The following is a 26,798-nucleotide window of genomic DNA, read 5'->3' as shown; positions in this document are numbered from 1 at the left end:
TGAACACTCCTTTTGTTGACTCTTGATTTCTTTTTTTACTGGTTCAAACTTCTTCACAGAGCATGTGCCTATGTACCACTGCATACCACATATATACCATAGAGAGAGAGTAAATCAACAATCTGGGTGAGATGTAATAAGGAAAAAGTTTCCTTTTTTAAAATATTGCTTTCTAGCTCCCCCTACCTGTCTAGGAAAAAGATAACATGGGGACACAGAAATTGCAGGGCAATCTTTATTAACCGGTTTTTGGGCAGGTTGTAATTTATTTGTAAATGATGATTTAATGCATTGTCGCAGAATACATGATCACTGTAGGGCAGTTAAAAATTAATGCTTTCAGTACAACACAGAGTGAACCCTAATGTAAACTATGAACTTGTGGACCACACTAATGCAAGATGATAATAATAAGAAAAACTGAGAGGGTAGTCGGGAAGGGGTGTAATAGGGGAATTCTGTTACTTTTTGCTCAATTTCTTTGTGAATCTAAAAGTGCTCTAAAAAAATAAAATCTATTATAAAATATATTTGATTCATTAGGCTCAGGTGGACTATGATCAATGGAAATTGACTTGAAATCTCTTAGGAAAGGAAGAGACTGGAGAAGAAAGTATTGAAATCATAAATTAAAAATGGCAAGAGGGAAGGTGGTAACCAAAAGGATGGGCATTTAACCTATATGCCTATCACTTCCAAAATGTTCTAGGGCTGTCTCCTATGCTTCTTACCTGGAGAAGTACAAGGGGAACAAAAGATTCCACATTTAGTATTATCCTGTTGAGTTGGCAAAGACATTTGGAGTCAACTTTAGTTGTGTGTATCATTACATCTGTAAACCTAATTAAGTCAACAATTACCCTTGAGCATTTTTTATGACAACCATAGTCAACTGGTATTTTTAAATAACTATTGAGTCTCATAAGCTCAAGAACTTTCTGCTTTCTATCTAAGTGAATCTGAGGAAAAGAGAGAAGCTTTTTTTTTTTTAATTCTGAGATTATGCCACTATATTGAAGGTTTTGAGGTAGCATTATCCTTCTATTTCTAAATATACACAAGTGAGAAAAGCAATACAGTTGCACACAGCTGAAGGAGAGGCCCAGTACAATGGGCCTCACCTTGGTTACAAATTAAGATCATCTGGGAGTGTTACCAAATACTGATGCCTGGTTCCTTCCTCCAGAGATTCTGGTTTATTTGGTCTGGGGCAGAGACTGAGCATCAGGATTCTTTAGCATGCAGCCAAGCTTGAGACGCACTGAGCTAGAGAAAGGTCTTGCCCTGTAGAAACATTTTTAGTCCCAGGTGATTCCTTAGTTAATTTGGGAGGAATAAGGCTTTCTGTCATTCTCTCTTTCTTTTTCTCTCTCTCTTGCACGTGCACACGTGCACACACACACACAAATTACCTCTCTCTCTTAGTTTTTTCTTTTTTTCATTGCATTCTGATTCTGCATTTAAGAGTACAAGCTTTGAAGTCAGAAAGACCTGGCTTAAAAACCTAACTGCCATAAGGGTGCATACATGTCATTATAGATTTGTCCAAATCCATAGAATGTACACCAGGAATGAACACTAATGAAAACTCTAGACTTCAGGTAATAATGGTATGTCGGTGTGGTTCATTCATTGCAGCAAATGTACCACTCTGGTGTGAGGCATTGGTAATGGTAGAAACTATTCATTTGGATGCGGAGAAGGGGATACAGGAAATCTTTGTACTTTCCTTTTAGTTTTGGTGGGAACCTAAAACTGCTCTGAAAAAACTTGAAGTCTTAAAAACAAACCAACCTACTTGCCTTGGGCATGTTACTTACCTGCTCTATGTATCAGTTTCCTCATTTATAAAGTTGCGGCAATAATACCTTGCACAGATTAAGTGAGATAATAGAAAGTGCCTAGGACAGTACTCGGCATATAGAAAGCTCTCAGCAAATGCAGTATGATAACCTAATGGTACCCTGATGGTTAAAAGCTTGGGCTTAGGAGTCAAGTGTCTGGGAGTTACACACTTAACTATCTGTGAGATCTTCTAGAACTGAATCCTCTCTTTCTCCAAGTCTTCCAAAGAACAATAAAGTCTAGGGTTGTTTTTAGATGACTCAGTGAAATAACGTGGTTAAGTACTTAGTACCCAGTCTGGCAGGTATGGGTTACATATCTCTTATCTGAAATGCTTGGGATCAGATGTGTTTTGGATGTCAAATTTTGGAATATTTCTCTTTGAGCATCCCTAATCCGAAAAATTCGAAATCCAAATTGAGCATCATGTTGGCACTGAAAAGTTTCAGATTTTGGAGCATTTCGAAGTTTTGAATTAGGGATCCTCAACCTGTAGTAACCTCTCACCGTCACTGATGTTGTGAGGTTTTCTCACTGTCTCATTTCGTTTCCTGGACTCTCTTTATCTTAGAAGAAATCAGTTAAGTTTTACATAATAGAATTTATTCTTTTGGAGGGATGTATTTAATATGTCTATTCTCCCAGATATCTATTCTATTTAAAACTATGTTGAAATGTTTCTATGTCAATAGCTTTCTTACTTTTTCATTTTTCTGTTTCCTCCAAGAACATGTTTCTCTTATGAATATTGGCAGCACATGGGCGGGAACCCAACTATATTACCATGGTATCAGTTATCCTGTGGACATTAATCATATAGCTTACACCTGTGAGAGAACGTTGAGAAAATTAAAATTTGGGAGAATAAAGACCATCTATAGAATGTAATATATCAATCAATCAATCTAACACTAAACATAAGAAACCCTTTCCTTTTCAGTGCATTGAAATAGTCACTATCTTTAATTCTCTTTCCCTACCCAGTGCTTCATGAAGCTGAGGAGCTATGGTTTTAATTCAGCTACTTACTTTTCCTTCCTGCCTGCCTGCCTCCCTGCCTTCCTGCCTCCCTGCCTCCCTGCCTCACTCCCTCCCTCCCTGCCTCCCTCCCTCCCTCCCTTCCTTCCTCCCTCCCTCCCTTCCTTCCTCCCTCCCTCCCTTCCTTCCTTCCTTTTTTTGATGGAGTCTTGCTCTGTCACCCAGGCTGGAGTGCAATGGCGTGATCTCGGCTCACTGCAACCTCCGCCTCCCGGGTTCAAGCAATTCTCCAGCCTCAGCCTCCCGCGTAGCTGGGACTACAGGCATGCACCACCACGCCCGGCTAATTTTTTTGGTGTGTTTTTAGTAGAGACGGGTTTCACCAGGTTGGCCAGGATGGTCACGGTCTCTTGACCTCGTGATCCACCTGCCTTGGCCTCCCAAAGTGCTGGGATTACAGGCGTGAACCACCGTGCCCAGCCTAATTCAGCTACACTTTTTTTTTTTTTTTTGAGACGGAGTCTCGCTCTGTCGTCCAGGCTGGAGTGCGGTGGCGCCATCTCGGCTCACTGCAAGCTCCGCCTCCCGGGTTCACGCCATTCTCCTGCCTCAGCCTCCCGAGTAGCTGGGACTACAGGCGCCCGCCACCGCGCCCGGCTAATTTTTTGTATTTTTAGTAGAGACGGGGCTTCACCGTGTTAGCCAGGATGGTCTCGATCTCCTGACCTCGTGATCCACCCGTCTCGGCCTCCCAAAGTGCTGGGATTACAGGCGTGAGCCACCGCGCCCGGCTCAGCTGCACTTTCAAAAGTGTGTATCCATTTGTATGTAGACGCTTCTTTGAAAGGCTAAATATTCATCTGGTAAGAATTCTCTATGTGTTTTTTAATGCAGTCTAAAAGGCATTTTGTATATGAAAAATAATTTATTTTCAGGTATGGTCAAACTTCACAGTTGTGTCTATGAATGAGAAAAAATTCAAGTAAAATAGTTATTGTTTTTTAGAGATGCAGTCTCGCTGTGTTGCCCAGGCTTGTCTGGAACTTCTGGCCTCAAACGATCCTCCTGCTTCCATCTCCCGAGTTACTGGGATTCCAAGCATGAGCCATCACACCCCACCAAAATAGTTATTTTTTAAAACTTAATTTCATTAGGATATTGAATACAGTCTCAATTAATTTCATTAGGATATTGAATACAGTCTCATGTAACTCATTTTTTGGCTTTTATTGTTATTATTTATTTTTTCCAAACAACCCAATGAGGTATATAAAGCAGATATTTTTGTTTGCCAGATGGATTAAATGAGGCAAAGTGCAAGGGCTGTACCACGGTCTTTCTACTGGACATCCCCTGCAATCTGGTTTATACTAATTATTAAAAAGCATTTATAATTTAACTCTATTTACTATCAATTATGAATAAGGTTTTTTGAATTTTTATGGTCATTAAACTATAGCTTCCTATCTGTTGTCTTTTTCATATTTATTTATCTATTTATATTTTTAATAGCTTCCTGTCTGTATACCAGACTTGCTTCATCTCCACATTGGCCAAGAATTTACATTTTGTCATCTGTATTTAGAAGTGTATGTTTTAAGGGTCTTTTAATGACTCTTTTTTTTTTTTTTTTGGTGGCGGGGATGGAATCTCACTCTATCTCCCAGGCTGGAGTGCAGTAGCACGATCTCGGCTCGCTGCAACCTCCGCCTCCCAGGTTCAAGTGGTTCTCCTGCCTCAGCCTCCCGAGTAGCTGGGATTACAGGTGTGCTCCACTACACATGGCTAATTTTTTATATTTTTGGTAGAGACGAGGTTTCACCATGTTGGCCAGGCTGGTCTCGAACTCCTGACCTCAAGTGTTCCGCCCACCTCGACCTCCCAAAGTGCTGGGATTACATGCATAAGCCACTGTGCCCAGCTCTTTTAATGACTCTTAACATTACCTTGGTGTGAGTCAACGTCATCATGTTCCAGTTGGCAATCATCATGGTATGATGTCTGTTTTCCATAGTTTACTGGAATATTTCAGCTGTTAGTCAATATTCTTTCAGTTGCAAGTCAGAAAACCAACTTGAAATGATTTTTTTGTTTGTTTGTTTGTTTTGAGACTAGTTTCACTCTTGTTGCCTAGGCTGGAGTGCAATGGCCTGATCTTGGCTCACTGCAGCCTCTACCTCCTGAGTTCAAGAGACTCTCCTGCCTCAGCCTCTAGAGTAGGTGGGATTACAGGCATTCGCCACCACGCCCGGCTAATTTTTTTGTATTTTTAGTAGAGATGGAATTTCTTCATGTTGGTCAGGCTGGTCTCGAACTGCCTACCTCAGGTGATCCACCTGTCTCGGCCTCCCCAGTGCTGGAATTACAGGCGTGAGCCACTGCACCTGGCCTCAAAATGATCTTAAGCAGACAAGGGATCTATTGACTTATGAAACTAGGATGCTGGCAGTGGACTTGCTAGGGGTTAAAGAAATTATTTCCAAGTTTCTTGTGTCCTTTGCACATCCCCCTTTTTCTTCCCTTCTTCCTCTATCTCTGTCCTCTATCTCTGGTCAGAGCTTCTGGCTCCATGTTGGCCTAGGGCTCTGCTTCAGATGCTTTCTTCTGTGAAATGTGATCATGGACACAGCCGACCCCAGGTTTACATCATACCAAGTAAGCAACACCAGAAAGGAGAAAATGCCTATATTTCAGGTTATAGACATTAAAATGAGTGAATGTACCCAAAGGAGGAATCATGTGACTATCTTAGGTTAAATGCCCACCCTTTAATTGAGCTGCGGCAGAGCAAGATCCTATATTGTCATCAGCTGCGGTAGGGAAAGATGCTATATTATCAATCTAAGCATAATGACATAGCTCTATAGAAAGACCATGTTTTTATAAGAGTATGGAATATAGTGGGAAGGGAGGCTGTGCAGATGAAAACAGTAGATAAACATTCACATGTGGCTCTAATATTTGTTATTATTATTATTATTTTTGAGACCGAGTCTCACTCTGTCACCCAGACTGGAGTGCAGAGTGCAATCTCGGCTCACTGCAACATTTGCCGCCCCCCACCCAAGTTCAAATGATTCTCCTGCCTCAGCCTCCCTAGTAGCTGAGATTATAGGCGTCCGCCACCACGCCCAGCTAGTTCTTGTATTTGCAGTAGAGACAGGGTTTCACAATGTTGGCCGGGCTGGTCTCAAACTCCTGACCTCAAGTGATCCGCCCATCTCGGGCTCCTAAAGTGCTGGGATTATAGACATGAGCTACTGCGCCTGGCCTCATGCTCAACTTTTATTTAGACAACAACACAAATTGTGATTTTACCCAGATGTAAAAGAGATACTCTAAGAGACCTAAACAGGTATTTTGTGGTAGATTACATTAATGTAATGTAGGAGTTTTACATTAGTACATTTGTAGTCGTTTTAGTTGTTTTTCATTGTTTGTTTTTGTGTATTTCTGGGGATTTCATAGTGCAATGGGGGGTCTGGAATTTATTCCTGACCCCTGACTGACTGTCTTATGGCAGTACTTCTCATACTTAGTTATACAGCCAGGAGTGTATGGAGGCAAGCAGCTATCACATTTATTTGAGGACTGTCATGTTTTGTCTAAAATATTCAACCCTATTTTATAATATACTCCATAATTTTCCCATATAAGTTTAGATAAAAGATATACGTTAAAAGTATTATAACACTAAATTGTCATTCCAGAAAAATGTACTTTGTTCCTTTCATTTTAAATAATCTGGGATGAATGGTGCAGGCTGAGAAAAATAAGCTTTTGAAATACTTTTTGGTCAACATCAAGACTTTTAACATGTGTCCTATCTTTAACATTTAATATTTGTCCTATCTTTTCCGGGAATTGGGCATCATGTGTTCTTTGGATACGTTAGAAGGTCTTAGATAAAAGTGCGCACACTTGGTGCTCTTCTGCAGAAACTTGACAGAAGTTACTTCTCTAAACCTCCGTTTCTCATCTGAACAATGGAAATAATGATAGTGTCTACTTTGTAGTATTGATGTGAGATTGAAGTAATTCATGTAAAATTGCTTGGTGTGTGGAAACATACTCAGTAACTTTTAACTGTTCTCATTAACTTGGCTATTTACCTGTGTTCTTCTATTATTACTTCTCCAGTTAAGATTTCAAGGTTTCACATTGTTCTGTCTCTGATGAATGCAGTTAAATCACTTAGATTCTCTAAAGAGTTTTCCTTTAAGGTTATGCAGCTGACTACAGAGTGTGTATATATTAAGAACATAATACCTTCACTACGTCCACATGTGAATTAAGAACTCGAGGCTATCAGAGTGTAGAAGATGAGGGAGTGGGGATGAAATACGTTTGTAACCTGCATGTTTTCTCTTTCTTGAAGGAATTATGGATCATCTCTTTTTGCCCAGTGCGAAGCAGTGGATAATGGGTGTCAGCAGGTCCTGTGGCTCTATGGAAAGGACCATCAGATCACTGAAGTGGGAACTATGAATCTTTTTCTTTACTGGATAAATGAAGATGGAGGTAATCCACTCAGATTTCACTCTGCGCATTTCTCAGTCATTTTCAACAGGACCAGAAAGACAAGAGCTAGAAATTTAGTGCAAGGGAGTAAGTAGCACAGTCCCAGGCTGAGTAAGGACTACTGTGCTTTTGCTGCGCAAATAGACATGAGGTTTTTTGTTTGTTTGTTTTGTTTTTTGTTTTGTTTTTTTATTTTAAGAAGTGGAGTATCACTGTGTCACCCAGGCTGGAGTGCGATGGTGTGATCTCAGCTCACTGCAACCTGCACCTCCCTGGTTCAAGCAGTTCTGCTGCCTCAGCCTCCTAAGTAGCTGGGATTACAGGCGCCTGCCACCACACCCAGCTAACTTTTGTATTTTTTTTTAGTAGAGACGAGGTTTCACCATGTTGCCCAGGCTGGTCTTGAACTCCTGAACTGACCTCAGGTGATCCACCAGCCTTGACCTCCCAAAGTGCTGGGATTACAGGTGTGAGCCACTGCACTGCACAGCCGAGTTTCGATTTAAAGAAGCTCTAGAAGTTTTTCGTTTTTCGTGTTTTTTTTTGTTTTTTCGCTCTAGATGTACTGATTATTGAGATATTGAGATGTCACATTAAGGGATTTAAGTTACCATGATTGGAAGATTTGCTTCCTTATCCCTTCTGCTGTTCCCCAACGATTTTCCTATCTGAACACCTTGCATTTGGAGATAGGTCTCAGATCAGGTCAATGGTCATTTACCATATACCGTATATAAAATGCTATAGTAATAAATGCAGTGTACTGATTCTACTGGAAGGATTTTGTGTACTATCTGGCTGTAATTCTTTTAACAATTGTTGCCCTTTCTACATATTTTGAAAATGTATCACAGTCTCTCCAAATTTACTCTAGAGCTCAGTTTGATTAAAGAACACCATTTTAAAAGACAAATCATGTATCTTGGGATTGTATCTAGATCCTGGTTCATTCAAGACAATTTCATATATCCACTATAGAAATCGGTATTTCTCTATTATCTTTAATATCCTGACTACTCATTACTTTTCTTTGCTGTTCTTTTTATTAGTTGGCAGAGACCACAGGGGTTCAGTGAAGTGTTGGCACTGTGTATGATATTGAATTAAATGGCCAATGGTGGGAGAAAAACAGGCATTTATTTCTATTAGAATTTTGATAATCATACCAAATTTAGAAACATATTTTTGGACTTGTTTACATTCTTAGGTTGTTCATTTCACAGTAGCAATTATAGAGACTAGAAATATAAATGATGTTTCCAAATACTTATGAAGTCCCAGTGGTTTCAATTAAATTTTTTAAAATGCAATTTATATTTGAAAGTAGCTACAGTAGCCTTTCTTGCTCTAGTGTTATTTGGCTATAAAAAGAGGAAAATGGTAATTTCGACGTGGCTGAATTCAGAGCTAAGTACTAATTTTAGTGTTAGTTGCAGAGACTAACAAGATGAGTCTTATATTGCAGTCAGAGGTAGAATAAACAGAAGGTATGATGAGTACGCCTTGTCCTGGGCTTGGCCATTGGTAATCCTTGGCATAGGAAAAACCAGATACAGATCATTCTCATCCTTCCATTCCTGCTGTTTGTACTTGGCACTGTTTGGAAATAAAATTTATACTGGAATATTTATGATTTATAAATTTGAGTTACTATATGTGACATATAGCAAAAGCTACGCTTGGAAGATTGTAGCCAGTGTTGACCTCTGCACTGAGAAGATAATAGGCCGATTCAACTCTCCTTCCCATCTGGCCGCTCTTACCCCCACCCCAAACTCCACCAAAAAACCACACAACTCAAAACAAAAACAGTTACATCATTCAGAGGTGGTACCATCATTATTTTTATGGATGGGAGATGTCACAATTTAAGTACACTCTGAATCAGAGCTACATGATTTAACCAGAAACACCAGAAACTGTCCTGGTGGAAAATTGTTCTTTATCCAAACAATAATCATGAAACATTTCCACCATGTCTTTTAAAGGTCAGAATAGAAATGAGTGAATTTGTCTTCTGCCTCTTGGAAAATATACAAGACCTTAAGAGTGTTAGTTACTATTCAGGTTATGGTTGCCTGGGATAACTTTAGTTTTAATATACTCCTTCACTTTGGGGATGTTCATCTAACAGAAAAAATAAAATTCAGAATAAGGAGAAAGAAAGGAAATAGAATAAATATTTGAAGTAAATAGAATGTTAGGAAAAACTTTTGGGCTGAAAAAAAGACATGCAATTCTGAAATAACTTTGATTTATATCATATGGTTTTAGGAAACTACAATGAAGAATGAGTTGAAAATCAGCACAATATTGATTTTCACAAACGTTACCGATAGGAGGTATAAGCAGAGTTCTTTGGTAACAGCCTGCCTTCTTTTCATGGGTGCCCACACACGCTGCTCCTGTTGGTTGAGATGGCTGGTGCAGGAAGGTGGATGGGGTGGTGGATAGTGTGTGTTCAAAGCACAGTGCCATGCACAGTCACTATGTGTGGCACTCAGCTTGTAAGCCATGGGAGTTTTGATTTCAGTAACAGCACCCATGGTGGTAAGATCACACATCATCACTCTGTTGATGAGTAATTTAACCCATACACTTGCTATTCACCATTTGAACAAAGCATTGTATCATATCCTGGACCCTGGAGATACCCTGAAAAATAAGACCCAGTCCTCGTGGTTGAGTTCACAGTCACTTTGGGAAAACAACCATGGCAATGAGTCTCGGTTTTGCTCAGACCATATCACGAGTCCTCTCGGACACGTCAGGCGTGAATGTGGACTCGACTTGGAGCACTCTTCCTCAGATGTCTGTGCCGCTTGCTCTTTGACATCCTCCAAATCTTTGCTTACAAATCCCATTCTGAGTCCGGCTTTCCTTGAGCTCTTAATCAAAATCATAAACTCCCTTTCCCATTTCTCCCCAGCATTCTCCATTGCTTTTCCTTCTTTATTTCCCCCTCTGTAGTCTAACATACTGTCAACACAATAAATGTTTAGCTGTGTCTATTAGAAAGTAAGCAGGGAGATACGTCAATTTTGTTCACTGCTGTATTCAAAGAGCTTGAAACAGTAAACAGCACTCAATATGTATTTGTAGAATAAATGGCTAATTGTGCTGATGGTGTTTAGGGCACTTATGCAGACCTACATTCCTGGTTTCCATTAGTGTTTGACTTTGGGAAGTCACAGATGAATCCTGCTATTATTGCTTCTAAATTCCTCATCTCCTAAAAATGATTTCTTTGTCAAAAACAAGCTGCATTTGTAGGTTCTGTTTTCCTCATGTTGGGCAATCTGGAGTGAGTTCTGGCTCTTGTAAGTATGTTTGTGGTTGCAGAGGAAAATGAATATTTCTCACCCAAATGTTGTCATGTCATCATCTCTGTCTGGCAACCAGAGAAGCAGATGTTCTGTTCCTTGACCTCAGGCTAGTGGTTACAGTTCTGGGTGTTAAATATGTTTCACAAAACAGCACTTGCACATGCGGGGCTGCTGTTTTCATTTAACTTGATGTAGTCTCAGAACTCAGCAAGCTTTAGGAAAGGTCCGGTTTGGGGGCACTGGAAGTGTGTGTGTGTGCGCGTACATACATATACACACACAAATAGATCCATACATTTATGTATCTAGTTGGCTAGCTATTGCAAAACACATGTTTATTTTGAGATCATCAACACTTCTAAACACGACAAAGAGTAGCCCTAAGAACATTGCCAAGAACAAATTTTCTCCTTTCCAGAAAGCAATTTTCAGCAGATGATTTTCAGAAACAAAATTCAAAAAAGCCATACTGCTGTATCCTAGCGAAGATAACTTATTCATTTATTTTTTACTCAAAAACATTTATTATATACACTCTGGGCTAGGCACAATGCCCGATTTTGAGGATAGAAGGATGAAGATAGAGTTTGGTATTCCAGATAGAGCTTGGCTGTTGGGCATGTCTGATGTAACCCCAGTGGAGTAGGCAAGCCCAGAACCACCGTGTACTGAGGGAGAGGGTGCTGGCCTCAGTGTCAGCACTCACTAGATTCAGACTCCTGGGTGTCAGAGGTGGGGAGGAAAGGGAGATGCTGAGTGCCAGAGGGTACTGTAAGGAGAGCTTGTGCAGCTGATGGATCACACATGATGCCTGTGGACAACGGTCCTCCTAGACCTCACAGTAGTTAGGGATGTCTGCAGTCTTCTCACAGTAGAGCAGTAGCTCAGCTTTGGAGTTTTGTTTCTTGAGTGTCTTCTTTTTTAGCCATATACATGCTTGAGCTCACTCTGACGAGCACATTACATTTGAATCTCAGAGGGCGAAGGCAGCATCTTCATACTTGTTGCTGGTGCTCCACCAGGTTTGAAAAATCACTAAAGATAGACTCTCAGGCTGGGCACGGTGGCTCACGCTTGTAATCCCAGCACTTTGGGAAGCCGAGGTGGGCAGATCATCTGAGGTCAGGAGTTCGAGACCAGTAGAGACGGTGAAACCTCGTCTCTACTAAAAATACAAAAATTAGCTGGGCGTGGTGGCACACACCTGTAATCGCAGCTACTCAGGAGGCTGAGGCAGGAGAATCACTTGAACCTGGGAGGCAGAGGTTGCATTGAGCTGAGATGGCGCCACTGCACTCCAGCCTGGGTAACGAGCAAAACTCCACCTTAAAAAAAAAAAAATTAGACTCTCCAAGGGCAGCGTGGAAGCAGAGACAAGCCTGAGTAGGCACGCACACTTCTTGGTGATAGCCTCCTCCGTAGCATTCTTGGAAGGTTTAGTAATGACCAGTTTTTCTGAGTAAGATCTTATCTACATTATTCTAGTTACTAACCACCTTTCATCTGCTAAGGTAAATTTTCACTTCAGAATGTTCCTCTTAAGACCATGCAATAACTCTTACTGTTTGTTGGTGGAAAGCCATCTCATTATTTTACTGGTTAAGGGTAAACTGAAGATGATTAGATTTCCTTCCTTCCTTCCTTCCTTCCTTCCTTCCTTCCTTCCTTCCTTCCTTCCTTCCTTCCTTCCTTCCTTCCTTCCTTCCCTCCCTCCCTCCCTCCCTCCCTCCCTCCCTCCCTCCCTCCCTCCCTCCCTCCCTCCCTCCTTCCTTCCTTCCTTCCTTCCTTTTGTTCCTTCTTTTTTAAATAGGGTCTACCTGAAGTGTGAACTGATTTGGGAAATTTGACCATGCAGAACAGTAACATTTTCTTGATGTTTGTTACTACCAAATTGTGATTTTTTTTTTTTAATGGCTGTTGATTATAAGGCATGCCTAATGTAGTAAAAGTTTGAAAATATCCCAATTTCTGATTGACAGAAGAAGAACTGGCAACTCCTCCGCTAGATGGCATCATTCTTCCAGGAGTGACAAGGCAGTGCATTCTGGACCTGGCACATCAGTGGGTGGGTGCCTTTGATATGAACAACTTTTGTAAGCCTGAAATAAAAAATAATCAAAATAAGCCCAGCCAAGTGTTGAAATAATATCCTGTGGTTCCAACCAATGTTATCTAATCTTTAAATTCTAACATGAATGACAAGTATTCTTCTAGAAGGACTTTCTTGGCAAGACTATTAAAATAAGTATTCTTGTTAGTGAGGGCAGAGAGAAACCAGTGTAGCAAGATGTCGTAGTGGCGAAGTATTCTAGTAGTAGTCTCAATCTACCGGGTATCTCCTACCAACTTTTATCTGCTTCATACTTGGTGTGCCTCCATCCAGCCAGTCCTTCTCAAGTCTGTGTTGCTTCCAAATGGCAATGAAAATTTTCCTTTCCTTTATTTATACCAGTATAACCATGCTTGTCATAGAAATGAAATAATTTCACTGACATATAAATGTTTACTAACATAACATTATTGGTTTGGCTGCCTTCTTTTTCTCTCTGTCCTACCCCCATCCTCCAAATTTCATATACATACCTATTTTAAAATCAGAACATGCAAGCAAATGTAAAGCTGTTTTCAGTAGACTTTCAAATTCGTGTGACACAGGCAAGCATATTAAACAATTTGGTGGACCAGGTGCAGTGGTTCATGCATATAGTTCTAGCACTTTGGGAGGCCAAGGCAGGAGGATCCCTTGAGCCCAGGAATTTGAGACCAGCCTGGACAACATAGTGAGACCCCAAATCTACAAAAAAATAAAAAAAATTAGCTGAACATGGTGGAACATGCCTGTCATCCCAGCTAGTTAGGGGGGCTGAGGTGGGAGGATGGCGTAAGATCAGGAGGTCAAGGTCACAGTGAGCTATGATCAAGCTACTGCACTACAGCCTGAATGACAGGGTGAGACCATGTCTCTAAAAACAAATAAATAAATAAAATTTAAAAAGATTCGGTTTTGGAAATGACATAACGTATTCAAGACAAATTATTGAATGAATTGGGTGTCTGGTAAAGGTTCTTAGATGGAACTTTTGACCCAGGTGTTAAAATGGTCTCCAAAGAACATGAAATGACTTTGAGCTTACTGTGGTCAAAGAGTACTAGTAGTAATAGGACAAATGTTTAGAAACACACACGTTATCTAGGATCATACTAGCATGGTTTCTCTGGAAAAGACTTTGAAAATAGATGAAACGTGCTATAAATAATTCTACAAAACCCTGAAGTAGACAAGACCCAACTGCTACATGCTGGCTGGCACATTGGGCATGGCATTTACAAACTGTTGGTATAATTTCAAACAGCTTGCCCTGTCCTAAATATGTTTGCAATTGGAAAGATATTTTTGAAGCTCAGTAATTTTTGTTTTATTAAAGAAAAATAACAACCAAGTACAGAAGGTTTGATGACAAGTTGCAAGTGGAAATACTTTCCCACACTAAAGATTTGCTAGCATGAAAAATAGGTTATTATGGAGGAAATTTTTTCTTGACTTCATAGCTGTAATTTATTTTAAGAAGCTATTTTAAAACATGAGACGTGAAATGCCAAGAGGCATGTAGGGGTCACCACTGCTTACCAGATAGGGGAAATTGTCCAAAGATAAGTAAGGGTGAGCAGAGTAAAAATAATTCTGCTTATTTACAAAAGAGTTTTCTTTTCTTTTCTTTTTCAGGGCACAGAACTCAGCTTGTTTTCGATTAATCTGGCTGATTTTCTGCAGTTTATTTACCTTTGAACAACATAATTGCAATTGTAGACTGAGAGAAATTGAAACTTTCAAAGAGCCATATTTCTATTACAGACATATCTTCCTGCCCTTCCAAATCTACTTACAGCATGATGAGTTCTTCTTTTAAATATTCAAATATTTTGAATATTTTCAAAATATTTTGAATATTTCCAAGAGCTTTGATTTCCATTTTTATCTCTTGTGGGTTTATAAATTAAAAGAAATACTCATCTTATTTTTTTAAACCTCTCTATTTTTTGTTGCCCTTTATTCAAATAACTTGTTGACAAATTGTGAAATTGAACCACTGAGGTAAAAGAATGAGAATTAAACGACAGTTTAAACAGATAGCTTAAAAGAATCAAGATTTTTCTTTTTCCCATTTCCTATCCTTGAGCAAAGAATATATTCAGACACTTAGGCAGAAGTCAATGAGGTTATACCACTAATTCCATGATGAAAATCAACCGAATGTGATACTGAAAGAGAATTGTCACTGTAAAGTCAACTATTAGTCATATTAGGAAAAAAATACACACAATACAATTTCTCAAGTAAATGTATATTTCCCAAATATACATTCGATGTTTAAAAATAATGAGTATTTCAGATATTTGAACTCAGTCTGTTCTTTATTCCGTAAAAGATATAGGTAAGCCGTGCACAGTGGCTCACAACTATAATCTCAGCACTTTGGGAGGCTGAGGTGGGAAGATCGCATGAGCCCAGCCTGGGCAACGTAGGGAGACCCCCATCTCTACAAAATAAAATATAAAAAATAAAAGCTAGTTGGGCATGGCAGCACACACCTGTGGTCCCAGTTACTCAGGAGACTGAGACAGGAGGATCACTTGGGCCTGGGAGGTCGAGGCTGCAGTGAGCCAAGATTATGCCACTGCATTCCAGCCTGGGTGACAGGGCAAGACCCCATCTCAAAAAAAAAAAAAAGACAAAGGTAGAAAGAGTACCAGATTTGGAGCCAATCAGATCAGACCTGGGTTCAAATGGAGTTTCTGTCATTTACTTCCTTTGTGGCCCTGGAGATGCCCTTCAACCTCCTTGAACCTTAGTTTCCTCATCTGTAAAATGGGGATGATAGTACTTACCCTAAAATTATAGAACTTGGCATAATACCGGGTGCTTGATAAATGGTAGCTATAATTATTAATATTACATAATACATTGTTCTTCTTTATGGTAAAGTAGGGTTTAAGACACTGATTTTGTTTTGTTTTGTTTGTTTTGTGTTTTTGAGACAGAGTCTCGCTCTGTCACCCAGGCTAGAGTGCAGTGGTGTGATCCTGGTTCACTGCAACCTCTGCCTCCTGGGTTCAAGCGATTCTCCTGCCTTTGCCTCCTGAGTAGCTGGGATTACAGGTACCTGCCACCACGCCTGGCTAATTTTTGTATTTTTAGTAGAGACAGGGTTTCACCAGGTTGGCCAGGCTGATCTCAAACTCCTGACCTCAAGTAATCCACTTGCCTCAGCCTCCCAAACTGCAGAGATTACAGGCGTGAGCCACCGCGCCCAGCCTAAGACACTGTTAGCATGGAGCATGCATCAAGCAGCTCTTGGGATGCGTCAATTTTGTAAGACTTTATACAAGTTAAAAAATAAGAAGGCAAAAAAGGAGGCATATGTTAAAGTATACCATGTGTCTTGTGGTGATAATCTTATATTTTATATTCTGATAATCTCATATATAAATCTGTGACCTTGAAGTAGGTTCCTTAACACCTCAATGTGTTCACTGATAAGATGGTGTGTCCCTTCCAGCTTTCCCTTGAAGGATGGTTATGACCTTGTCTAAGTGCAATCAGAATGTTAAGCGGAACCATAAATATTGGCAATTGTTTTGCATGCCTTTTCCTTTAAAATATATTTGTTATTTTTTATATTCCGTGCAGGGTGAATTTAAGGTATCAGAGAGATACCTCACCATGGATGACTTGACAACCGCCCTGGAGGGGAACAGAGTGAGGGAGATGTTTGGCTCTGGTACAGCCTGTGTTGTTTGCCCAGTTTCTGACATACTGTACAAAGGCGAGGTACGACAAGTATTTCCTCACTTCCTATCATTTCCAGTCACATTAAATTACATTTAATTTAAGTGTATGAATAAAATTGCATTTGGACCCAGACGCAAGGTACAAAAGTTTTGTCGTTGTTGTTTTTCTTTATTGTAAAGAGATGGAGTCTCGCTATGTTGCCCAGGCTGGAGTGCAGTGGCTATTCACTGGTGTGATCATAGCTCACTGCAGCCTCAAACTCCTGGGCTCAAGCAATCCTTCTGCTTCAGCCTCCTGAGTTGCTGGGATTACAGGAGTGCACCACTGCACTCTGCTGGGTTTTTTGTTGTTGTAGTTTAACTTGGCATTACAAAAAAAAAATAACTGGGACAATTTATCCAGATGAAACTGTATTAGCATATATCTACTATGTTTCCAGTGATTTCATGTAAGCTCAAACATGGTGGGAAGTTAGTTTTGTCCTTGGACACGTGTAAGATCTGTCTTACCTAAATGTTGGGATTGGAGCTATGCCAATAATCTTCTACTCTTCTCTTTTTCTTCCTACCAGTGCACTAAGCAAGGCTCTATAGATAGTTACATTTCAGTTTCTGGTTAACAAAAGTACTTCCAAACTACTGGATTAGAAATGGTAAATAGTTATGGAAAGTGCATTTGAATGGTCAATTCCTTGATTTTTTATTATTAATGCTGTTATTAATACTAAGTAGACCACTTTACAAGAATTATTTATTGGCAAACCTGGTGCATTTACTAAAATCTTATAAAAGGAATTTGAGGATTTGGTAGGAAGAAATATTCTCCTCTTAGTAAATTAGTCTGATTCTCCTCTTAGTAAATTAGTCTGATTTTATATGAGCCATACTTTTGTTTTCTTGTCAAATTGTTTTGCTTTCCACTTTATAACAAAGCTCCAATACTTATGATTAACATTGGCATCTAACTTTATAACTTAAAAGCTTGTAAGTATTATTCTTATAATGTGAACTGGCTTAAGTTACTCGTATTACAGTGGATCCTTGAACAACACAGGGGTTACGGGTGTCAACCCCCATACAGTCGAAAAATCCACATATAACTTTTTGTTTTTTTTTTTTTTGAGACAGGGTCTTTCTCTGTCACCCATGCTGGAGTGCAAGGGCACAGTCTCGGCTCACTGCAACCTCCGCCTCCCAAGCTCAAGCAATCCTCCCACCTCAGCCTCCCAAGTAGTTGGGACCACAGGTGTGCACCACCACACCTGGCTAATTTTAGTATTTTTTGTAGAGACGGGGTTTCAAGATGTTGCACAGGCTGGTCTCAAACTCTTGAGTTCAAGTGATCCACCTGCCTTGGCCTCCCAAAGTACCGGCATTACAGGCGTGAGTCACCATGCCCTGCCCACATATAACTTTTGACTCCCCAAAAACTTAACTACTAGTAGCCTACTGTTGACCAGAAGCCTTATTGATAACAAAAACAGTCGATTGGCACATGTTTTGTGTATTATATATGTTATATATGTATTCTTACAATAAAGTAAGTTAAGAAAATCATGGGGAAGGGAAAATATATTTACTCTTCATTATGTGGAAGTGGATCATCATAAAGGTCTTCATCCTCATTGTCAGTAGGCTGAGGAGGAGGAGGAGGAGGAGGAGGGATTGGTCTTGCTGTTTTAGGAGTGGCAGAGGCAGAAGAAAGTCCATGTGTAAGTGAACTTGTGTAGTTCAAACCCATGTTGTTCAAGTGTCAACTGTAAATGCAAATTCTACTGGTTTTCACATTTTACTTTACAGTTATTTTCCCTCAACTAATTGGAGTTTTGCTCAACTCCTCTGACTTTAATGGTGGCTGCTTCATTTGTTGAGGTTTTAGAACTTGCTTTTAAGAGATTGCTCTTGACATAATTGCATCTACAGATCGACTATTTCATGAGAGAAGAATTATTCTGTTTTATGTCAATACTTACATTGATAATAATGCTACTGTTTAATATCTTGCTATGGTAGCATCAAGGTAATGTGATCAATCCACTGAAGTTGTCATTAGGCCAGATTTTTTTTTTTAAGTTTAATTATTATTTCACTTCTAGAAATAAGAAGTTTATAAAGTTTAGCATAATTTTAATGGTCCTGGCTTAGGAAGCATTTACAGCCAAAAAGTATATCTAATTATCCTGTTATACTAAAGGGTATAACATGAAAAGTGTTTGAGAGCACAGACTATCTCCTAAAATCAAACTATCAAAACCTGCAAGCCAGCAAGGCATGAGTAGGCATGACTCAGATCCAAATTAGAAGCATGAAATCCCTTTCAGCCACACATTTCTTCATGCTATCCAATGTTGTGGAGGTAGTGGCGCCTGGAAGTTTAGCTTGGGCCAGAGATAGGTATAGAAGCCCCTTTTATGAAGTCATAGACTCGCTTTAATTTATGCTCCCAGAATGACTTGCATTAAATTGTGGCAAATTATCTTTGAGTTCTCATTCCTGCCAGAGAGTTAATATCTAGAAGACAATCATTCATCCTCACAGATTCTCAGAATCTTGGAAGAGGTAGGGTTCTTTAAGTTTAGCCACTATTTTAGGTACAGAATTTAGCAGAATTTAGCAGAATTGCTTCAGTGTCTTATCTGTTATCACCATATACATGAATACCCTCAAATTATCTCGTTTCCCTTTCTTTTGTAGACAATACACATTCCGACTATGGAGAACGGTGCTAAGCTGGCAAGCCGCATCTTGAGCAAATTAACTGATATCCAGGTAAAGGTTTCTTTTCTTTTCTTTTTTCTTTTGTTTTATTTTATTTTCTTTCTTTTCCTCTCTTCTCTTTTCATGTCACCTTATTTCTGTCAGAGCTTACAACTAAATTGTATTTCAATGAAGAGGAGTAAATATTACAATTCGAGATCAATAAGTTAAATTTAAGGAAGATATTCCCAACACAATATGTGGGCATGAGCAAAGCAGAAGTGGGAAAGAAGATGTATCTTTTAAAAAAAGAAAGAAAATATTGTTCAGGGCTCCACATTACTCAACATTAAAAAGTAGATGTAAATTTTGGTAACGTTTAAAAATCTCATTAAGAAGTATAACATAACTTTTGTTAAAAAAAAAAGGAAGAAAAAATTTGAAAGTAGAAGAAATTTCAGGAAGAAAATTACAGTGCATGTGATTCCAACACTGAGATATAAACACTGTTCATTTTTGATGTATTTTTATTTTTGAGATGGAGTCTCACTCTTGTTGCCCAGGCTGGAGTACTAGTGGCACGATCTTGGCTCACTGCAACCTCTGCCTCCCGGGTTCAAGCATTTCTCCTGCCTCAGCCTCCCGAGTAGCTGGGATTATAGGTGTGCACCACCACACGCAGCTAATTTTTGTGTTTTTAGTAGAGAAGGGATTTCATCACGTTGGCCAGGCAGGTCTCGAACTCCTGACCTAAGGTAATCCACCTGCCTTGGCCTCCTAAAGTGTTGGGATTACAGGCGTGAGCCACTGTGCCCTGCCAATTTTTGATGTCTTAACCTTCAATATTTTGTAAGCATGTATATACTTTATTTATTTATTTATTTTTGAGACAAAGTCTCGCTGTGTCATCCAGGCTGGAGTGCAGTAGCGTGATCTCAGCTCACTGCAACCTCCGCCTCCCGGGTTCAAGCAATTTTTCTGCCTCAGCCTCCTGAGTAGCTGGGATTACAGGTCTCAATGCCACCATTCCCGGCAAATTTTTGTATTTTTAATAGAGATGAGGTTTTGCCTTATTGGCCAGGCTGGTCTTGAACTCTTGACCTCAGGTGATCCACCCGCCTCGGCTTCCCAAAGTGCTGGGATTACAGCCATGAGCCACCATGCCCAGCCAGTATACTTTTAGATAGTTATTTTTTCCTAACAAAATGAGATCATATTGTACATAATTTACTTGTTTTTTCACTTAATAAATGCTTTGCTTTTTTATATCAATAAGTAGTTTTCTCCAACACAATTTATAAAGTTTAATTAAATTCCATTATATAGATATATCATAATGTTTTTAAAAAATTATTATTGAACATTTACATTGTTGGCAATGTTTATTTTTCACTATCATGAACAGTACATCCTCGATTATTTCCTAAGGATAAATCTCTGGGATCAAAGGGTATACATGTCTATTTTTTCATACTGCTAACTTTGTTTTGCCTATTTTTTGTCTGAGCAACAACCTACAGTAATGTCTCAACAGGCAGTTAAGCAGGCATGCTAAATACCAGATAACACTGGGCTACTTGGAAAAGAGATTATTCTGTAATTTGCAAGCATTTCACCAGTTAGAGGATTTTGTTGAACCCAGTTACTATCCTTGTCAATTAGTAAAAATATCTAAGAGGGCCTGAGACTTACATTGAAAAGCAAAATAAAGTTTGGTCATTTGAGTGATGTCAGATGGCATTGAGTCATGAAACTAAGTGAAACTTAAAGGTGGTTGAGAATGCAACAGACCTCCAGAGAGCAACAGAGGTCCTTGGGTAGTGATAAAAATGGCATTTCTGGCTGGGCGCAGTGGCTCACACCTATAATCCCAACACTTTGGGAGGCCGAGGTTGGAGGATCACTTGAGGCCAGGTGTTCAAGACTGGCCTAGGCAACATAGTAAGAAACTTCCCCTAAAAAAATGGAAATAAAATAAAAATAAAAATTTAAAAGAGCGCTTAAAAAGCAGTTTTAAAAGAGACTTACTCAGCAAGTTTTCCATCAAATTTACAGTATTAAAAAGAAAGAATGATTGTGTGTTTTTGTTTCTGTTTGTTTTGTTTTTTTTTTTTGAGACAGAATCTTACACAATCTCAGCTCACTGCTGCCCCCCCCCTCCTAGGTTCAAGTGATTCTCATGCCTCAGCCTCCCATGTAGCTGGGATTACAGGTGTGCACCACCATGCCTGGCTAAATTTTGTATTTTTAGTAGAGTCGAGGTTTTGCCATGTTGGCCAGGCTGGTCTCAAACCCCTAGCCTCAAGTGATTTGCCCACCTTGGCCTCCCAAAGTGCTGAGATTATAGGCATGAGCCACTGCACCTGGCCTTGATTGTGGTTTTTTAATCAATGAGCTGCCATACTTCTGCTCTCCAGCAAAGGTTTTCTGTGAGGATTTTCTGTCAGCTAAGTAAAGGAATATCTTAATATTGGAAGAAATAAAATTTAGTCAGAGTTGTTTTCTACCTTTGTACGCAGCAACAATTAAAAGTAATTTGAAGAGTAGCTAATAAAAATTTCTGCTTGGATGGCTTAGGCATTTTAATTTTTTTAAGGTTGCCTGAGTAAATCTGAAAATAATAAATTATTACAGTTTTGCTCAAATAAAGAACATAAATAGAACAAAAAATACATAATTGGCTAGATTACATGAAAGCCTTTTTCCAAAATAGGAGTTTAGAGGCCAGGGCAAATAGGCAGGAAAAATAAATAAAGGGCATCCAAATTAGAAAAGAAGAAGTTAAATTAGCCTTCTTAGCAGATGACATTATCTTACACCTAGGAAAACCTAGACTCCCCCAAAAAACTTGGAGAACTGATAAGTGAATTCAGTAAAGTTGCAGGACATAAAATCAACATGCAAAAATCAGTAGAATTTATGTAGGCTAACAGTGAACAATCTGAAAAAGAAATCAAGAAAGCAATCCCATTTATAATAGCTACAAAAGGTATGAAATACCTAGGAATCAATCTAACCAAAGACATGAGAGATCTATACAAGGAAAACTGTAAAACTGTGATTTAAAAAATTGAAGAAAACCCACAAAAGTGGAAAGATATTCCATGTTCATGGATTGGAAGAATTAATTTTGTTAAAATGACAATACCACCGAAAGCAATTTACAGATCCCTATTAAAATACTGATGACTTTCTTCACAGAAATAGAAAAAACAATCCTAAAATGTATATGGAACTACAAAAGACCCCAAATAGCCAAAGCAATTTGAGCAAAAAGAACAAAGTTAGAATCACCACACTACCTTACTTCAAAATTTATTATAAAACTATAATAACCAAAACAGCATAGTCCTGATATAAAAACAGACATAGTAGACCAATGGGACAGAATAGAGAACCCAGATACCTAAGTCCACATATTTACAACCAACTCATCTTTGACAAAGGTGCCAAGAACTATAATGGGGAAGACAGTCTTTTCAATAAATGGTGCTGGGAAAATTGGATAATTATATGCAGAAAAATGAAACTAGATTCCCTTCTCTTGCCATACACAGAAATGAAAGTATATTAATGACTTGAATCTTAGACCTGAAACTGTGAAATTACTTGAAGAAAATGTTGAGGAAATGCTTCAGGACATTGGTCTGAGCAAAGATCTCATTCTGTCACTCAGGCTGGAGTGTAGTGGCATGAACCTGGCTCACTGTGGCCTTGACTTCCCAGGCTTAAGCAATTCTCCCACCTTGGCTTCCCATGCTAGAACCGCAGGTGCATGCCACCACATTCCACTAATTTTTAAATTTTTTGTAGAGATGGAGTCTCACCATCTTGCCCAGACTGATCTCGAACTCCTGAACTCAAGGGATCCTCCCGTCTCAGCCTCCCAAAGTGCTGAGATTACTAGCATGAGCCACTGTCCCTGACCAGCAAAGATTTCTTATGTAAGACCTGGAAAAGCATAGTCTATCAAAGCAAATATAGGCAATTGGGATTATATCAAGCTGAAAAGCCTCTACACAGCAAAGAAAACAATCCACAAAGGGAATAGACTACCCAAAGAATGGGTGAAAATATTTGCAACCTATCTATCTGACAAGCAATTAATAACCAGAATCTATAAGGACCTCAAACAACTGTATAGGAAAAATTTAGTGATGTGGTTTTAAAATGGGCATGAGACCTAAACAGACAACTCAATAGAAAAAAAATTTTGATTTAAAATGGATAAAAGATCTGAATGGACGTTTCTCAAAAGAAGACATACAAATGGCCAGGAGGTACATGAAAAAATGTGCAACATCACTAATCATCAGAGAAATGCAAAGCAAAACCACAATGTAAAACCCACTTGCCCCAGTTAAAATGGCTTGTATTAAAAAAAAAAAACAGGCAATAACAGATGCTGAGAGGATGTGGAGAAAGCAAACCGTCATATATTGTTGGTTGACATGTAAATAGTACAGCCACTATGGAGAACAGTATGGAGGGTCCTCAAAAACTAAAAGTAGAACTAGAACTTCCATGTGATCCAGCAATTCTACCACTTGGTATATATCCAAAAGAAAAAAAAAATCAGTATATCAAAGAGATATCTGAACTCCAGTGTCTATTGCAATAGTATTCACAATAGCCAAGATAAGGAATTAACCTAAATGTCTATCAACAGATGAGTGGATAAAGAGAATGTGGCATATATATACACAATGGAGTACTATTCAGCCATGAAAAAGAATGAAATCCTGTCATTTGCAGCAACATATATGGAACTGGAGGTCATTTTGTTAAGTGAAATAAACCAGGGACCGAAAGACAAATACTACAGGTTCTCATGCAGGTGCTAAAAAAGTGGATCCCATGAAGACAGAGTAGATTAGAGGTTACCAGAGGCCGAGAAAGGGAGTGGGAAGGAGAAGATAAAAGAAAAAAAAAAACCAAGAATATAAATGTATTTATTACCACTATTAAACTGAACACTTAAAAATTGTACAGATGGTAAATTATATATGTGTATTTTATCTTAAAATTTTTAAAATTAGGAGTTTAGAAATTTTTAAGAGAAGTGTGCCCATAGTGATAAGAAAGAAAGACCCTTTTGGAAAGTTTTCTTGAACAAATTGTACAGTATTTTCTTGAACAAATTGTACATTCTGTAGCAGGTAATACACCAAATAAGATTTCAGGGTTACCTCTTGGAGATTGTATGAAATAAGGAAATTTAGGTGGACGTGATGGCTCATTCCTGTAATCCCAAAACTTTGGGAGGCTGATGCAGGAACATTACTTGAGGCTAGTACTTCAAGACCAGCCTAGGCAACATAGTAAGACCCAGTCTCCACAAAACAACCAAAAAAATTAGCAAGTATGGTGGCACACACCTGTAGTTCCAGCTACTTGGGAGGCTGGGGCAGGAGGAACACTTGAGGCCAGGAATATTAGGCTGCAGTGAGCTATGATTGTGCCACAGCACTCCACTCCAGCCTTCACTGTAGAAAGACACCCTGTCTTGAAAGGAAGGAGGGAGGGAGGGAGGGAAGGAAAGAAGGAAGAAAGAAGGAAGGAAGGAAGGAAGGAAGGAAGGAAGGAGGGAAGGAAGGAAGGGAATGTAAACTTATTTGATTTGGCTTAAAGGATTAATAGAAAAGGAAAACATAGTCTCTGGGCTGAGAAAAATTGAACTCTATTGAGTTACAATTGGAATAAAGATCTAAGTGGAGGTATTTGGAAGACATAATCATGAAGCTTTCACTGAGGAAGGAAACTCTAGGAGGCAAAAGCAGAAATGCAACTCATCAAAATTGAAATGATGACAAAATACATGCATTCAAACCTGAAAGTGACTGAAAGAGAAGCCCAAACACACAATTTTGGGGTAAGATGGGAAACCATTACCAAAGTTCTCAGAAAGAACATTTTTAAAAGTAAGATTGTAGAAGCCAAAAAGATGTGTATTAGTCTGTTCTCACACTGCTCTAACGAACTACCTGAGACTGGGTAGTTTGTAAAGAAAAGAGGTTTTATTGACTCTTAGTTCTGCAGGCCATACAGGAGACATGGCCGGGGAAGCCTCAGGAAACTTACAGTCATGGCAGAAGGCAAAGGGGAAGCCAGTACGTATTACATGGTGGGAACAGGAGGAGGAGAGTGAGGGTGGGAGGTGCCACTCACTTTTTAAAACAAGCACATCTCCTTAGCACTCACTCACTATCATGAGAACAGCAAGGGGAGGTTTGCTCCCATGATCCAATTACCTGACACCAGGCCCTTCCTCCAACATGGGGGATTACAATTCCAAATGAGATTTGAGTGGGGACACAAATTCAAACCATATCAGAATGTTAGTGACTAAAGTAAATGTTCTTGATTAACTCTTTAATGTATATATTGAGTGCAAGCCATATGCAAATTGCGGCTGTCAGGCAAGCTACTGGATTGTCTGTTTCTCCAAGAAAAATAAATTTCGGTAATTATTAAGGAAGCAGCATAGAATTGCATCATGTTTTACATGTCATTACTTTTACCATTACATGGGAGCATGGATGTTTTCTACAAAGTGCTCTGATAAATTGAAGAAGAGGCCAACAACAGCCACCAAAAAAACCTTCAAGATTCTTGCCAGTATGGCCCAGGGGAAAAATTTCCCTCATAACCACAGATTTGACTTTTCAACTTCTGTACTTCTGCATACGAGTAATAATCTCTGAGGTTAAGTATTCATCCCATTTAGCTAATTGTCCACATAGCTCCCTGGGTCTTAGATTGCTCTATAAATACCTCCTAAGAGAAGAATTTTTCAAATGAAAGTTTCATTTTTCCTTTTTCTTCTTTTAAAGCAACAAAGAAAAACACATGTGTGTTTATATTTAACCAAACTTAAACTTGGAGAGCATTGGCCATGTTGTCGACATGTTTCTTTTCTCTACTGTTAAACTCCTTACTATTCCAGTTACTCACCGTCATACTCACCTTTGCCTCCGCCGCTTGGGGTCCTCTGTTCTGCACTTGTGTTCTGCTCTCTGATGCCCCCAGGTTTTGCTGTACCTTCTAGAAATTGCTCACCTGGATAAGGCCTTGGCTATCCTTTATGACTCATCTCCTTCAGGAAGCTTTTCAATTTCTCTTGAAGAATATTCCCTTCGCTCAGTCCAAATACACATTCACTCACTTGAATACTGCTTCTTCTTCCAGTTTCCCAGTGCCAGGGATGATCCCCTAAGGCCTTTAAATTACATTATAATTAGTCACGCACTTGTCTCTGCTCTAGGGCTGTTTGAATTGTTCATTCTCTTTTTATACCTCCAGTGTTCAACCCAGAGCCCAGGGTATAATACATGTGCAGTAATGTTTCTTGAAGGAGTGAATGGGCAAGTGAAACACCAAACAAATACTAAAGAGCAAAACATGGATTACTCTTGTATATTAACACGTTAATGGGAGGAAGAGATGGGAGGAAGGTCTTGAATAATGTCAAATTATTTCTTAAGAGATCTTGATTTAGATTTTTTTCCAAAATGAAATACGTGTTGACACTGCTGTCAACAAATAATCAAATTAAAGCTAGAGCCTGGGTGTTAAGTATCAGGGGGAGCATGTGTGAATAACCAGCATTGCTGCTGTTGAAGCTCCACAAAGTAGGAAGCA

General features: G+C 39.2%; 1 protein-coding gene across 3 annotated transcripts in view; it reads left to right on the top strand.

The window, feature by feature from the left end:
* Positions 1-26,798, top strand: part of BCAT1 (branched chain amino acid transaminase 1) — a 137,447-nt gene that overhangs the window by 100,021 nt on the left and 10,628 nt on the right. For all 3 annotated transcript variants that reach the window (XM_050746722.1, XM_050746721.1, XM_050746723.1), the window contains 4 exons: positions 7,202-7,344; positions 12,650-12,735; positions 16,360-16,500; positions 19,155-19,229. In XM_050746722.1, coding sequence (XP_050602679.1) covers positions 7,202-7,344; positions 12,650-12,735; positions 16,360-16,500; positions 19,155-19,229 — 445 coding nt within the window. The remainder of the gene's footprint in view (positions 1-7,201; positions 7,345-12,649; positions 12,736-16,359; positions 16,501-19,154; positions 19,230-26,798) is intronic.

This window comes from Macaca thibetana, chromosome 11, assembly GCF_024542745.1.
Source record: "Macaca thibetana thibetana isolate TM-01 chromosome 11, ASM2454274v1, whole genome shotgun sequence".
NCBI classification, from domain to species: Eukaryota; Metazoa; Chordata; class Mammalia; order Primates; family Cercopithecidae; genus Macaca; species Macaca thibetana.
Note: the sequence above shows the minus strand (reverse complement) of the source record. Positions and strands in the feature narration are given on the sequence as shown.